Source organism: Motacilla alba, chromosome 2 (genome assembly GCF_015832195.1).
Source record: "Motacilla alba alba isolate MOTALB_02 chromosome 2, Motacilla_alba_V1.0_pri, whole genome shotgun sequence".
Taxonomy (NCBI): Eukaryota; Metazoa; Chordata; class Aves; order Passeriformes; family Motacillidae; genus Motacilla; species Motacilla alba.
Genome location: NC_052017.1, coordinates 58660003 through 58676358, shown reverse-complemented (window position 1 = coordinate 58676358; position 16356 = coordinate 58660003). Strand labels below are relative to the sequence as shown.

The following is a 16356-nucleotide window of genomic DNA, read 5'->3' as shown; positions in this document are numbered from 1 at the left end:
GAAGACTACTTGGAAGCCTGTCTCAGTAAACTGATATATTTTTGTTTGTTTGATTTAATCCTCCCCACGCTTTCTCCCGACTGTTTTTTTAGTTCATTCAAACAACCTGTGAGCATCTCATTAATGGCCTTCCTTCACCAGCTCATTTTAACACCCTAGGATTCTAAATTCAGAATAAGCAGAAATGTGATACCAGCCACTTGTAATCTCCATTCCTGCAGCAATAGTTTCCTGTCTTTCTCTAAGCCATCAAACGTGAACCTTCCCATGCAAACCAATCTCTGAGTGTGAATTTTTAGGACAGAAGGGTGAAGTATTGTGTGAGAGAATGACGACGACTCATGTTTTCAGACTTCAGCATGAGGAATTCCAGTGCGTTTCATGCACTTCGCAGAGGAGCTACTTGCTCCACATGCCAGCAAAATACAGCCAAGTCTAGGGTGGGACACAGTATCTATTTTAACAGCTCACAGCCAGATTGCTCAGTTGTCAGACAGGAAATTCAAAAAAAAAGAGAGAGTAAAATCTGCCCATGTTAAGTCATAAGTGAAATATAAAGCAGGTGTATTTTTCTGACCACAGTCGAGTTGGTGGACACGTAGCCATCACCGTTGTTTTCTTACTCTTTCAAAATCACACGCAGGGATCTTTCACAGGCATCCACTTCGATGTGAGACAAGTAATAAATAATAAATCGTAGCTGTATTTGCATTTGGTGCAGAGTTGGAGCAGGTTCAAGCTAGCAGCTTGGTAAAAGTTTCAGCAGCCCTGTGGTTTTTTTAGTTTGTGTTTTTGTTTTTATAGGAAAACTCCTTGTCAGAAAAAAAACTAAGTTTAGCACAGGGCATCCAGTCTCAGCTGTACTCCTTCTATGTCACTCACTTTACTTTGGGTGCTGAAAGACGCTGAGCATCTTCTAGGCAGTGGCTTATGCCACTCTCAGGCAGCTGTCTAGGGCAGATGAACTCTGTGCTGCAGTATTTGTCCAAGGACAGGGGTAGTCCCAGGGTGAGACTGGCCATTGTTCTTGTACCTTCTGCAGTTTGGGACAAAAATGTTTGTGAATCTCTTTTTCCAGTGGCCTTGGGCACCTAGTACCTTAGGAAGTGTAATTATAATTTAATTCCCAAATGGATAGCAGTCATGTGAAAATGGAGCTTAAACACCTTTAAAAAGTTTAAAAGTTTAGCAGAAGTTTTTAACTTTGTTTCGTCCCTATCTATATTCCAGTGGACTGCTTAGCATCTTTCTTTTTTGGTTTGTTTTTTTTTTTTTTGTAACTTGATAAATCTTTCTGCTAAAGGCAGAAGTCAGCCAGACTGGATAATCTGTTTTTGATTTAATCATATTGTGTATCTGGTGTATGCAAAATAAATCACTATTCATCTGGTTTTTAATCTGATTTATGTAGGACGGAGTTCTATTGAGCCAGTTTTCTACAGCCTAGCACCAGGTTTTGTGAACCTGCCTTGAAGCAACCATACCTCATTACAGCATTTAGGAGGACTACAGTGAGATTTATTAGGGCGCAGAAAGAAACGAGACAGGCTTTTAGCTGGTGAAAAATGTCATCTGAGGAAAAAAGACTGATGTGTATTTGATAGGAAGGCTGCATATGAAGACCTTTTATTCTTCTTCTTGGCTGCTGTGGTGGGGCTCTTCTCCCCTCCACGTGACACTGGCTTGATGAGGTAGTTTGGACCTTTTCAAATTAATATTTGCAGCAACCAGATTTGATTTTAGCACTACACCATTTGTTTGGTGGCTTTTTCCTTTAACCATGTTTAGCTGCAGAAAATTGAGTTCATGATGAAGATAATGTAACATAGGAAATAGCTCTGACAGCCCAATCCATGACACTGCTAAATGCATCACTTTTCTTCCTTTAGCAGAAAAATTCCCATTAATTGTCAATTTATAATTGGGCAGGTGGTGCTTTGGAATTTGGATTGTAGATTTGAGGCTAACAGCAAACAGTATTTTTGTTTTCATACTTTATTTGAGAACATGAATTTTATAACTTAATTATACTAACATTTTCAGGTGCTGATTTGAAAGGGGGGGAGTTGTGTGTTTCTTCTTTTGTTCTTTTTTTTCAAAGAGATGTCATTAATTACAAAACTATGACTTCTATGTATCTTAAAAAAAAACAACCCTCTTCATTTGAGGGCTACATGCTGTCAGTCAGTGTTCTCCTTTTTAATTGAGTGTTAAAAATTTCTAATCTGATAGATGTTGTATCCTCAGAAAAAAAAATCCATCAAGTGAGAATTTACTTAAAACCAGAAACATCTGTTTAAAAATGTGTACTGATCGTCACCAGGAGAGACACAGCTGTTTTGCTCTACTCTTTGTCATTTATCATTACTCAAATATGCTTCATCCAGATTTTTTTTTTCAGACTAAAATATGTGTACCTAAAGTGCTAGGCAAAGAGCAGTGGCTACATACATTGGCCATCTGTCTGCAATTTTCCGCTGTCTCCTCGTTCCTTGTATGAGTGTGTAGTAGCAGAAGAGCTTCCCCTCACCTCCAGAGTGGGCCCTGGCCATTTTGGGGGAAAGGCTTGCACAGGAGCTCAGAAGGTGCAACATCCTGCCTGTAGCTGAGGCAGGGGCTTCCATGTATGGAGGGGCAGAAGGAAAATTCAGAGTTTGTCCCTGGCAGGATCTTGCTGGTGGAGAAGGTGCCTCCCTGGCTTCTCCTGACTCCAGATGTTCATGGAAGCTCAGAACCTGCAGAGACAACTTTCTTTTAGATAAGCTTCCACTTAGGGTGAGCAGGTATGGGTACTTCTCTTTCTCTCTGTTATTTGGCTCAATTCATGTCCTGAAGGCTGGAGAACAGAATACCTTGATGTTTGGAGCCTGCAACTTGCTACTGAGCTGTCCTGGAGTAGCAGGAGGTGCCCAGGGAGCAAAGGTGATCCTGGTTCTCACCCAGGATGGGACTTTGTGGCTCCAGCTGACCCCTGTAATGTGTATAGTGTGTGTCCATAGGCATGCAGATATGTGGCTCAGACTTGTAAAAAATGAAGAAGGATAGTGTAGGGGAACTTAGCACCACCTGAACTCTCAGCAGTGCATATACGCACAGGCCGTAGGTAACAGATGTGAGTTCAATATGCTCGTGATACGGGAATGGGTAAGCACTCACAAAAACCCAAAAGGCAAAGCAAAAAAAGTGCCCATGCATGTGGTAGAAGTCTTGTCCTGCAGTGGAGCCAGCAGGGCTGCTGAGAGCTGTAGTGCCTGTAGAATACACAAGTGCTCCGAGTGTGCATCACTGGGATGTGGAGTATAACATGGAGTATCCAGCCTCCAGCAGAACATGTGTTTGTAGTATATGCATCCAGTGTGGAAGTTCTTGCACATCCTTTCCCCTTCAGGCAGCTCACAGGAAAAGGAAAGATTTCAGCTGTGATCCCTGCTGCTCAGACTGTCCTTGCTCCTGGGCTGCAGCAGTGAGGCAAGGATCCAGTAAATCCCCAGTTCCCAGCCTCCTTGCTGACTGGGGAGAACTGGTGAGCCATTACCTGCAGGCTGTGGTGGCACAAGTCCTCTCACAGTGCCAGGGAGCCCTGGCCCATGGCACCTACAAAGGGCCACGATTTTCTGCTTGCTCTTTATCTTCTCCAGGCTGATGGGAGAAGTAATAAAGTTTCACATAAAAGGCCAGGGGAGTGTGTTGCAGTTGGGCTGTTTAACTACTTGCAAGACTTTTGAAAGACACTCAGTGAAGAAAATTCACCAAAGGAAAGAATATAGAGTGGATGTGAAATTAGTGTTTTAATTGTAAAGCTTATTGCTTCAATTTTAAGATTAGTAAGTCTGTCTCAGGGCTGCTGTTTCTACTGTCCTTGTTTCTTTTCTTTCAAAGCATCAACTTGGCATTTCTTAGAGGTCTCCCAGCTATTTTCAAGTGTGGTTTTATACTGAAAGAGGATTTCTAAGAGTCTCGCTTCCCCACCATTGCATGCTGTCAGGCTGCTTGATGGTAATAGATGCTTAGTATTTTAGTATTTTAGTTAATTGCAGAGTCAGTGTTGAGCCAGAAGAGTGAGCTGCATGTTCTGCAGGCTTGCTCATCACCATCAATAGGATCCATACTTTAGAGCTTTCTCCTTTGCAGTGCATTAACCCAAAAGAGATCAGCTTTGCTTCGAGGCTCTCAGACTTTGTGTTGGGAGTGAAGCAGGGAAATAGCTTTTCTTTCTTCTTTCCACCCGCTGTAAACAGAGCAGATTTGTTGAAACCCGTTAGATTCATAAAATGCCAAACTAGTTTGGCATTCACTTTCACAGCAGAAATCGTCTTCCTAAAACTCCCCCGTGTCTTTCTGCCTTTTTTTGTTTTGCTTTGAGAGTTAATATAAATGATATTTGTAATCTGTGTCTTAAAAATTTTCACTTTTGGATACTAATCAGATACCATCTGGGCCAACAGGTATGCTCGACCCATAAATCTTCCTGAAATAGCCGATACCTTCTAAATTACTTATGTCATGACATTATCGATTAAATTTTAACTGTAAGATGGTGAAGGATGAACTGCGAGATGCGGTGTCTAAAGTAATAGTGCTGGCTGCTTGTGGTTTGTGATAGGGTACTTGATGTTAATTTTTAATCCGTTTTCCTCTCCATTGCAGCCCATCCCTGCCTGCTCTGGATTGGCAGCTGCCATCTCACTCAGGACCTTATGAACTACGCATCGAAGTGCAGCCGAAGTCCCACCACCGAGCTCATTACGAGACAGAAGGCAGTCGAGGGGCTGTGAAAGCATCTGCGGGGGGCCACCCCATTGTGCAGGTACCAGGCCATGTAACCAGCAGCTCAGGTTGTTTATCTCAGTGCTCTGTGGCAAGTGCCATTTCTTCTCTAAAACCAAAAAAGTAATGGGAGATTTTCCCTGTCCTCAGAAATTCCTGCATGTGACCACTCCTTAGACTGCATTTTAAACTGGGTGGACCGAGCCTTTGGTGAAAACAATGCAAGAGCAATGTGAAGACAGGGTGGATTGCTGCTCTCTCTGTTTAGGGCTCAGCAAGTGTTCAGCTGTTCAGTGGTGACCGTGGACCTACTTCTGCAGTCACACTCCAGACATGCAGTTTATACTGAAATCAGCTGGGGATGTGCCTCAGTACATTTAGTCCCTAACTGGCAGTTGAATCTAATCAGGTCTGTGAATGCATGTTGGAGTGCAGAGCTGTAGCAGTGATATAGAAGTATGTCACTGGTTTGGGTGTTGCAGTGAGTTCTGAGCAAAGGCTTTTATAGTTTCTTCTGTTCAGTTTCTAAAACCCTTCCAGCTGCTCTGGAAAGCATCTGAGATCTGAATCTAGTTTCATGAATTCCACCAAGCTCTTTAGTTACTCTGTATAAAGCATTTAATTCAATTACACTCTAAACTGATCCTTAATTCATTTATATGAGTAGTCTCATTAATTTTTGAAGGACTTTGCTCAAGAGTAGGAAGAACAAGATTTGGTTGTTTAAAACAAAAAAAGAAAAAGTAGTGGGAGAGAGTGGGAGACGATGCCTGTCCTTCCTCAGCTGTTGCTTTCTCACCCAGCAGTTAAACTCCCAGTGCTACCCATCAGGGCTCTGACCCTCTGTGCAGCAGAGCCCAGGTTTTATCACTGCCTGGATGCCACAGGACCCATGGATGCCAGGGCACTGCTGCCATGCTCGCACAGCTTGGGCTTGTGCCACAAGCCGTGCTGCCGGAGCAGTGGCTTGTTGAAAGCCCAGATGGCTCAAGATGATGTACGGACCACACGTGCAGGGCTGTGCATGTTTGTTTATTTACTGTAAGCCCCTGTTAGCAAACACGTCTGTGGAAGGAACGGTGGGAGGCTGGGATGACGCTGGGCAGAGAATGCTGCTGTGTAAATGTGTGCTGCTGCCACAGCTGGAAGAGGAAAGTGAGGGGAGTTGTCAGCAGCAAACACACTTTAGCTCTGCCAGAACTTGTCAGTGACATGGGATTATGGAAGCTGTCTGCTGGAAGTTGAAAGGTTTTAGCAGAACATTTGTGAATGATACTAAAGAGGGGCATGTGGCAAACGTGCTTGTTTACAATTAATGCCTACTCTGTTTGTGGCTTGATGCAAGGAAATGCAAATGGGGAGGTATCAATTTGCAATGGCTGACTTGGCCCTTAAAGTTTCTTACGTGCATTTTGGAAAGACTGAATGTGATGCCAACATTTAATTGGACTAAATGTGTCCAGACATTTCCTCTCTTATCCCCTGTCCCAGTCAGTCAGGAGGGAGCATGCTGCTTCCAAACACAAACAAGTGTCAGAAGAGAGGAGGGGAGAGGAGAGGAAATTACAGAAGGCCATGAAGGAAGAGAGGAGGAAGCAGACAGTCCCAGCCCTGTCAATTGGCTCTACCAGCTTAATAAGGATTAATGTATTTTTCAGTCCCTTTACTACAACCGAAACATCTGTTTCTCCAAAAAGAACAGAAACATAAAGAGATGCAGAAAAAACTTTTCTGCACTGACATTGCCATTGTGGCCAGTTATCTGTTTGAAGAAATGCATAAAAGCTCTGACTTAGACCAGAGTTGAATAGATGGATGGATTAAAAGTACTTCCAAAAAGAAAAGAGGTGTTTATAAATAATTTTTGTAAGACAAATAGTAAGTATTTACAAATAAAGAAGTACCCAAAAAACAAATGTATGTATAAATAAATGGAAGAGAAGGAAATCTAGGGAGTATTTTCTGTTAAATTGGTGACTGGCACAACCTGAAAAGTGCATCTCTGAAGCATCAACAGGTTTCCAGATGGTCCAGCTGTTCAGAACAGGTTTGATTCATCCCACTGGGTTACACAGAAAGGAGCCCAGGTTTTGAAGTTCAAACCCAGATGTAAGCTCAAACAGAATCTGAGTGTCTTCAGGAGAGAGATTTTGGATCAAGCTTTTTACTCTTTAATATTTCTGATGTTTTCTATTCTGTTAACTCAGGGAAAACGCTCATAAAACTGCTTTGACCTCTTGTACTACCCTTTTCTGTTACATTTTTCCCATGTTGACCATCAGGTCTTTCTTATGTTGGTACTTTGGGGAAACTTGCTTTCATTCTGCTATTGTTAAAGCTCTTCCCCCTTTATCTTCAACAAGAGGATAATATAGATGAGGTCTCTCTCCTCTCTCAGTTTTTCTCTCTTTGTTTCAAACCCTCTCTCATTGGCATCTTGCTTTCTTGCTTCCCAAAGTAGGAGATGTTCTCATATTAATACTTCCACAAATCTGTTGGGCATGCTAAGGCAGAGGAGAAGTAAATCCAAGAAACATCCACTGTTCATGGCATGGTTCCCAAGCAAAATTGCCAGGAGGTTGCTTTCTCTGCAGCCAAAGCAGGTTTACCTATTTTTCCCAGGCAACATTAGCTTCCTTGCTGCTTATCCATCTCTTCTTTTAGGAGGTGGAATGTCTTAAGAGCGAAGGTTTCTGAGGCAAGCATACTGGATGAGGAGAGCAGTAGCATAGGAGGGCAGGAGTCTCTCATAGTTATGACAAAAAAACCCAGCTTGGGGGCCAATTTTTTCCTTGGCTCTCCAGAGTGGTGACTTTTCTGTGTAGCTGGAGAGGGCCCCATGTACAGCTGAGGAGCTGGCACTGTGCGCAATGCCACCGCTCTATGAGATTGCTTTTCTCTCCCAAGCCTGAGCACAGGGAGGGGCCGGCAGAGCTGAGCATGGCAGGCTGCCTGAAGAGCTCATACTGACCCATGCAAAGGCAAGCCTAGTGCATGCTGGGGGCTGCCTGTGGCAACAGTTGTGTCTACCACTTGCTCCTTATCATCTCTGAATCATGTATGGGACTTGCTCACTGGAAGCCCCCGTGTGCCATCTGTCAGGCATATTTCAGCCGGCAGGATTTCCCGTGGATTTTCTTCCGCGGAATGGCTGCACCTTCCCCACTGCACTTAGAAATGATGCGGTTCGGAGAGCTTCAAGTTGCTCATGATCCTGGTAACACAATATTCCTCTCTCTCACATTTTGCTTTTGCCTGTTTGGGTGTTTGGCTGCCATGGCAGCTCCAAGCTATCGCTGTTCCTGATTGCTAAATGTTTGGAGAGTAGGATGAGCCGGCGCGCCTGGCAAGCTAAAAATGCCGCAGAGGATTGGCAAGCGAGTGGTGCTGGGGAGCGGTGCTGGTGAGCTCACGGCTGGCACTGGCTTTCACCCCTTGGCTTGGGGAAGTATTTTGCGAGTTGCTGTTGCCTTTGGTCATTTTAGACTGGAGTACTCCCACCTCTGAGTCAGAACAGGGACGGTGCCCTGGCTGGCACCAGGCACGGGGAAGCTGCGTATTGTGTCAGGTGACCGTTAAACCTGGGACCACTCTGAGGAGCAAAATTCTGTCTGTTCCCATCCTGCTGGCACCTACTCCTTCTCAAGAGTTTGTGGCTTGGGTGAGGATTTTTCAAACAAAGCAGAATGAAGTGAATGGGTTAGTTAGGAAACCCACAGCATTACATAGCTACAGACATGTTTTAAGTGAGGTGAATTTAATTCAAGGGGTTTACATCCAGAATACCTTACAAATGTCCTCTGTTTGGACCTATCTCACAATTCTTCATTTTGAGAGTAGTGGTGAGGAGTTGCACAAGATGGGGGTTTGCATTCTAGCCAGTCATGGCTCTGTTTCAACTGCAGGTAAGTAATGCAGCAGATAAAGGTTTCAGCTCTCCAGGGAGGGATGGCACCAGATTATAAATACATGGTCTGTGGATATTTTAATTAATAACTCATCTTTGAAATAAGTCAAGCACTTTGACTGCCTGAGATGGAATTTTTACAAGCAGGGTGTGGTGTATCTATGAGATAAAATCCAAATACTCAAGAATGTTTAATTAAAGAGCATGATGTACTCCCGTAGCAGATTGTATTCAACAGTGAAAGAAAATATTCAAATGCACGGAGTAGTCTAGTAAGCACTTTTAAAAGCCATGACTATTATTAAACTTTTTGACATGAAATATGCCATGAATTCTCTTCAAGATCACTACTGACATGAAGTAGGTAAATTGGTTAGAAAAAGGAAAGAAAATGAGTTGTAGAGGTTTTCCTTTTTATCTAAGTAACCAGTGCTATCCAGATTTTGTTTTCCTCTTGAAAAATTATTATGGAATATACAGTGAATGCTGCCTTGTCTTTCACTGTACCTCTTTGAGTGAGAGGGTAGAGGTTGTGTTTGGCTCCTGTTCTCCAACACAAAATTTCATCTGAGCCTGTGCAGAGCTGAATTGTCAGAACGCCCTCATTTTACAGGCAAAACACAATGATTTGTCTGCTGATTTACGTAGTCAAAATGTTGTTTATGCTAGGAGATTCGCTCAAGAATCACCTGTGTCCTTTCTTGACAAGATCTCAAGTTGGCATTTCAGGTCTGATTTTCAAAGGCCTTGAGGCATACACTGGGATTTTTAAATCCCCTTATGACTAACAAGTGTCAGACTCTCCTCTATGGCAATCACTGCCTCGGTATTTTTTGTATACCTTCACATCACCATAATTAGGCACTAACATGCCCCTGAGTGATTTGTGCACTTCAGCAACACACAGAGTGTCTTATTGTTCACTTCTCATGGATCAGTTGGTTTTGTTGCTTTCGGTTAACAAGCACAAAGTGCCGGTGCAGGTGCTGGCCACCACAGCTATCTGCCAGAGCCCATTCATCTTCAGACCTATAAGCAATGAATATCTTTTGCAAACCCCTTGGGGAATAGAAAGCCTCGTTGACAAAGCAGTGTAACTTTAGGGGCCATCTCATTCTCATCAGCACCTCTCATACCCTGGCTTCACACACAGCCAACAGCACGAGGTCAGACAGTCCTGTGATAACCAGAAGGCTAGATGGGAACAAGAGAGAACTGAAGAGCTCAAGGAAAAGATTTGAAACAGGTGTTCACCACTGATGATAGAAAGAAGATGAAGGTATAAGGAAGCCAAGAGGAAGGCTCTTCCAGACAGAACAGGCCAAGTTCTTTGCAGCAGTGCTGTGGTGCTGCACAACAAGAGTGAACCCATGGCAAGTCCCATTATATGGGACCTGCAATGTGTTTGTAAGTGCTTTTCTTGGTAGGGGTCTCCACTGCTGCAAGTTTGTTTTAAACAACAGAACAGCCACCATTGCTGAGTGAGTCAAGGGAATTAGAAAGAAAAAACAGTCCCTTGTGGGTCCAGCTCATGGCCATCTGACACCTGAGCAAGAGGAGAAGATGTGGAAAAAATAGTGTTAGCTGCTTCCCCCTTTCCTCTCTGAGTATATCAGGGCAGAGCAGAGGGCATATTCTCATTAGTAAGCAGTGATTCAACTCATCATACCACAGTGGACTTCCTCTTTGTGCTGCTCTTAGCTTCTTTTTAGAAGGCAGCATCACCCTTTTGTTCAGATGGAAATATAATCCTTCCTTATGGTGGGCATATAAAGACATTGGCAAGCACCTGTTAGCCAGGTTGCAATTCATAGCACAAAGCCATGCAATCACACAACAAACCAGACAGGGAACCTACACTTTATAGCCTTGTTTTAGACAGCCGGTACTTCTTAAGAGTAAATTTGAGCTGAATGGCTTTCTCACTTCTTGCATCTGTATAGTTAAAGCAAAACCTCAAACTAGCAGACAGATAATCAAAACTGAAAAGTAGAATGATTTGGCAGATGTTTTAAGGCTGCTATTGCTTCTATAAATCCAGCAAATGGAAGAATGCCCATTGAACGCTTTTCATCACAGTTGTTGGGTGTTTTTTTAATTAGGAGAGTGTATTTTGGAAAGGAGAAAGTTTCTTATTTTTGGGGTTCACATGAAGTTGGTCCCACTGAGTAGCTCCACAAGCGCAGCTGTATCACTAGCTTGTGGCCTCCCTGAGGAGGGGTAAGTCCAGAAGGGAGCTGTCCTGGAAAGTGTGCTGCTGTCAGCTGGAGAAGATTTCATGACCCTGAAAATGCAACTTCAGTTCTGATTTATGAGCCATCCTGGGGACAGGCCTCTGCTGTTTGGTGCAACGGCCTTTTACAAATGAAAAATGAAGTTTCCATCAGCCAGTGCTTGGGGGATGCACTCTGCTCTCTGTTAAAAATGATACCTCGCCCACGCTCAGCATGATGGACGCTGCAGTACATATCCCGGCTGTTAGGATGCTGAGATGTTCAATCTGGCTTTCCAGCCTGAAGGCTTCAGCCTTAGCTTTGCCTTCAGTTTGGACAGTGGCTGCAGGCAAAGTTGAGGGAGGAGAGGATGGAAAACCTTCACATTCCTCTGCTGGTGCTGTCTCCATTCCCTTGGGAAAGGGGGTGATGACATCAGCTCCCAACTGTCCTTTTCATTGGCTTCTCCTGGTTTCCTTTCCATCTTCTTCTTTGCAGTAAGGGAGTCAGTGGCATTGCTATCACTGTGTGGGCTATCTTCTAGCTGGCCTCTGGGGGCAGTTGATATGGCAAAGACCTTCTAGATTAGAGGGGAAGCAGAGGAATCATCTTTACCTTCAGTGCTGCTCACAGAACCATCCTTTCTCCTTCCCTGTCAGTCTGGTTTTTGTAACCAGCAGCCCATGCACCCCGAGTGTCTACAACCAGTGTGATAGAAGTCTCTGCAAGGTCAAGAAAGGCAGAACACAAGTGTAGCAGTCCTCTCTGATTCCTCTCTGATTTACTTTTCCTCAGGCCTTGTGCTGCATCCTTTTGACTGGGTGAACTGTTTTCATTGTGGACAGAGGGTTTTTTCTGCATGTGGTCTAAAAGGGCAATTCATCATAATTTTGGAAGCGTACCTCTAAAATGGGCGTTACTACTTTTCAGCGAGGAATCAGGACTCATCCTTGACTGTTAGAGTGTGATACCTTTTCTTGCCCATTCCATCCTTTTTGTTCTGTGATTAATATTGCATCACTCTTGCTAAAAGTTGCAGATGCCATGTCTCCTGCGCTGTCACAGAATCAGAAGGCAGAGACTACCAGTAGTGCTAGAAATGGCTACCCTTTTTTCTAAGGAAAAATACAACCTGGATAGATCTTTTGCTTGCAGACCTCAAATGAAAAAAAAAAGAAAACCCAACAAAACCCCAAACTCAAACCAAATTACATTCAAAGCCATATTGGGGCACTCCTGAAGTCAGACAGCATAGCCTGCTTAATTCAAGCACATGCTTAGGGCTTTGCTGACTCTTAGTTTAGCCATTTTTGAGACAATAAGACTGGATGGGTGAGGTGTTGACAAGTGGATTTAAAATAGCTTTTCATGGAGGTTCAGGTGATATGTGAGGCTGTGTTTTGGGCATGAACCACAGTTGTCACTTGACTTAGTTTTGGTTGCAGTTGAGAAGACCTACACCAAAGTTACCCATCAGCAAATCTGCTCCAGACTTGCCAGATCATTGCACATTAACATGTACCCAAAATCTGAAATGAAACACAGTTAAAATTAAAATGCAACTTTACTAGAAGCCAGATGCTTCATTATGAGCTGAGCTAACCTACCTGCCAAATACTGCTAACCTGCATGAGGCAGGCGATTAATTTTTTACAAGTCTGCTTTGGGAACTAGACATCTGTCCTCTGTTCCTAAAAGTAATATCTCAGGGCAAACGATTTTTTTTCTTGGTACTCCAAATTACATAAAACATATATCATGAAAATTATATTGCCTGCATTCTGTACCAAGATATACTGGGGGCCAGTTCATATTTCAGATCCCTTTCACACCAACCTAACTCCAATTGAATTTCTGGTTTTATACTTTCTAATTTTTATATGTAAGAAGAGTAAAAAATTACATCTGTAGCACACTTTGTGATCTGGAATATCAGTATATATTGTTATAATATAGATTTTCCATATTAATTAGTCATTATTTCAACTAATAGGCTGAATCAGTGGAAAATGTGGTGTCCAATTACTCAGTTGCTCTCTCAAAGTGCATTGCATCTTCCTTTATGAGCAGGGGTTTATAATTTCTTTCCTTGTGAAGAATAGCTTGAGATCTGCTTTGATACATGCCGTGAAAGGGAGATGATCCATTACAGCATCTGCTGTATACATACACAGAAATAAAATTTCTTGCATGCTGTCAGTGCAGTGAAATCAAATAAACTTTCTCCTCCCTCCACATGTTTAAGAAATAATTTAGCAGGAGTTGCATATTTTCACTGAAACAGTTGAAACATGCTAGTGATCAGTTTACTTGCACGTGGTAAAAATAATATAGGTTGCAGACAGATTTGTAATGCACTTTTTAAACACCTGTTTTTAATGTTTCAATACCCAATAAAGCAGAGGAACTCCTGCTTTTGGTTTGCATGCAGACGTTATGCACACTGGGATTTAAAAGTCTGCTGCCTAGGTTTCAAATGCAGTAAACAGCACTTGCAGGCACAGCGTGGGTACATTTTGGGGAGTTACAGACTTTGGAGTCTCCCTCAATGAGTTTTGCTCTTTGAGACACTGATAATGTGGTGTTACAGCCAAATGTGAATCCTGGTGAAAACCCACAGTCCTCCTGAGAAAGAGAGCAGCTTCCTTGCCACTTGCAATCCTGCTAATTTAGAAATACCGCTGGTCCAGTTCTGTGTACTGAGAAGGGGAATAAATGTTTGAGGTGGAGCAAAGTGATCTGTTACAGTGAAACCAAGTACTTAAATACGTCCTTAAACTTTCCTAAAGTCAGATGAAATGTTGAATATGTACTTAAGCTTTCTATCAAGCAAGAATACATCGATTAACTGGCAATTAATTGTGCAATGTATTGCCACTCAGGTTACTCGGCTGCAAAATCTGGCGTAAGACATTTTTGCTGCCTTGCCACGGGTGTTAAAAGAGATTGGGTGTCAGGCGTGAGTGTGTGGGGCTGTGAACTGCCCAAAAATAGCATGATAAAGTGGAGCAAGTTGCAGTAGCTGCATTCTGTTCTTGCAGGCCTCTTTGCTGCTTTTCAGGAGACGTACTAGGTTTTCCCTTTTAAAAATCTGATGCTTTTTGGGCATCAGTTGCAGATTCCTTGTACATTGCTACTTCCTTTTGATGGTTTTCAGGTGATAGCTATTAACTGGATCCTCCTTTTCCTCTGTCTTCAGTCTCTGTGATTTTGGGATCCCTCAGGATGACTGCCTCACGATTGTGCGTGTCCACATCTAATGGTCATGAAGTCTCTGAAGCTTTTACTGGATGTCTTGATAGCAAGTCAGGCGTGATGATACTGGAGCCAAGCTCTTCATCACTGTGCAAAATCTTCCCATTACTTTCCTCTGTCTTTGGGCAAACCGTATCTTTCTTCATGCCATCTAAGTCTCAATTTAGACTGTTCAGTGAAGTCTACTCTATTTATCTGCTTGCTGTCCCTGTGCCAGAGTGAAAACAGCAGTATCAGCATGCATATTCTGCGCAGGCCATGGATGCCCACACTTGCTGTGCTTAATAAGCCACACGATCCTGTCCCCTCAGCTTTCTGCCCACGGAAGGACAGTGGCTCGCCTGGGAAGCCCGCAGCACATCGTGACTGCACAAACAGATAAATAGCTAGAAGGGAGTGGGGTGGGAGAGAGATCATGTTTCGTTTCTGGAGAGCTGTTCAGAGATGAGCTGTGCATGAAGCCCCGGTGCAGCTCACGCATAGGGGCTTAGTCCCGACTTTTCATCCCCATCTTAGCGTTTTCACCTGAGGCAGCTGCTTGGTTTAGTGCTGCAACCTGAGTCTCAGATGGTTGCAACGTGTCAGGATAAAGAAGCTCGAGCGGGGCTTGCACGGTGCTGCTTGTGTTCACTGGTGGCTAGGACTAGCAGCGCCTTGGCTCTCCTGCATGCCCCCGCCAGGGTGTAGCACTTTGCTCCTGAGCATGGTCAGGGAAGGGATGCCAGTGCCTGTTTTGGATGAGACCAAGCATTGCAAAGGCGAGCAATGATGCACAGAGCAGCAGGGCACAGGATGCAGCCACGGGGCAAGAGGATGGATGTGGGGCAGAGGAATGGATGTAGGGCAGAGGGATGGATGCTGCGCGGGTGCTCCCAGCAGCGTGCCGGGTACCAGCAGGAAGCACCGGGGCCAGTGAAGGGCTGAGCTCCTGCTGCCAGCCCCTCTCCCTTCATATCCTGGCCTTATGTCTTGTTGTTATGATTGCTATGGAAATAATTTCAATATGTTTCGCAGCTCCGAGTTGCCATGTCTTGCATTGTTTGGATGGAAAGCTGCTTGACTGGTTTTGGAGGGTGGCTGTACATGCACAAATACTAGCTGATTTTTTGTGGTGGTGGAAAGTAGGAGATTCACAGCATGGTTTTAATTAGAACTGCTCATTTAGTCTTTCATTGCAGTGTGTTCTTTAGTTGAAAGATAATTTAATTTTCTTTGTTTTGGAAGATTTTCGTGCTTGTCTGTGTGAAATGTCTTTATTTACTGTGCCTCATTGTGCTTTGTGCATAGCTTTGATTATGAGGAGAGTCAAAAACAAAACTTCCCTGGGCTGCATTATTTTCTACCTGCTGTGGGTTTTAATATAGTCCCACTTGTATGTACCAAGTGTCTGTATTTCTAGGACAAAATCACCAGAGAAAATTGACAAAGCGTGAAGGGGTAGATTTAGCTGTAAAACTCTTACTGACTTGAGCAGGAATAGCATGTCTAAAAGTTGTGAAGTGCTGAAGAAGCGTAACTGGTATGGGTCAGTTTGGTTTTTCATCTTAGAGAAGTCCACAGAAGATATCACTTCTTCAAAAAAAGGCAAAACCCCCAAAAAATCCTGCCTTCTCTTGCAGCACTCCATATTAAGATCTTGTAACACCTCCTCTTCAGTGAAGAGTATTTAGTCTGGCTGTAACACAGTGTAGCATGGATCAGTCTTGTTTATATATACAAGAATATTTAGATAGTATCTGTCATATCAGAATTTTTTTAAAAGCTACATAAAATATGCAAATCTCACCCGTAGGTGCAAGAACTCATAAAATTGCTCAGACTACGCAGTTACAAAAAGAAAGAATTCTAGATGGTATTTTTTTAATCAATCCTTAATAATCCTGAAATAATTTTCTAAATTAGTTTCAAATTAATTTTCAACCACCTCTTTTGCAGTGATACTGTTTTCATTATGTGGGCTTTATGTGCTGTAGCTCTTACTCTGCAGTGATATATTATTCTTCAATACGGACTCAAATCTTGTTACTGAATACGGGTTATAGAGTGTTATTGACCACAAACTGGCATACATTGTAGACTTGTACACAGACTCCACCCACAGCTGCAAACTTGAGTTTCCAAGGACAAACAAATTTAGACCAAAACTTGCAGGCACATGTGCTAGCATCTAGGTACACAAGTAATCTCAAGCACATGTCCTGAATACATCAAAGC

The 16356-nt window shown here is 43.2% G+C and overlaps 1 protein-coding gene across 6 annotated transcripts in view; it reads left to right on the top strand.

The window, feature by feature from the left end:
- NFATC1 (nuclear factor of activated T cells 1) overlaps positions 1-16356 on the top strand; it is a 111217-nt gene that overhangs the window by 14952 nt on the left and 79909 nt on the right. For all 6 annotated transcript variants that reach the window (XM_038126015.1, XM_038126022.1, XM_038126033.1 and 3 more), the window contains exon 3: positions 4648-4807. In XM_038126015.1, the coding sequence (XP_037981943.1) occupies positions 4648-4807 (160 nt within the window). The remainder of the gene's footprint in view (positions 1-4647; positions 4808-16356) is intronic.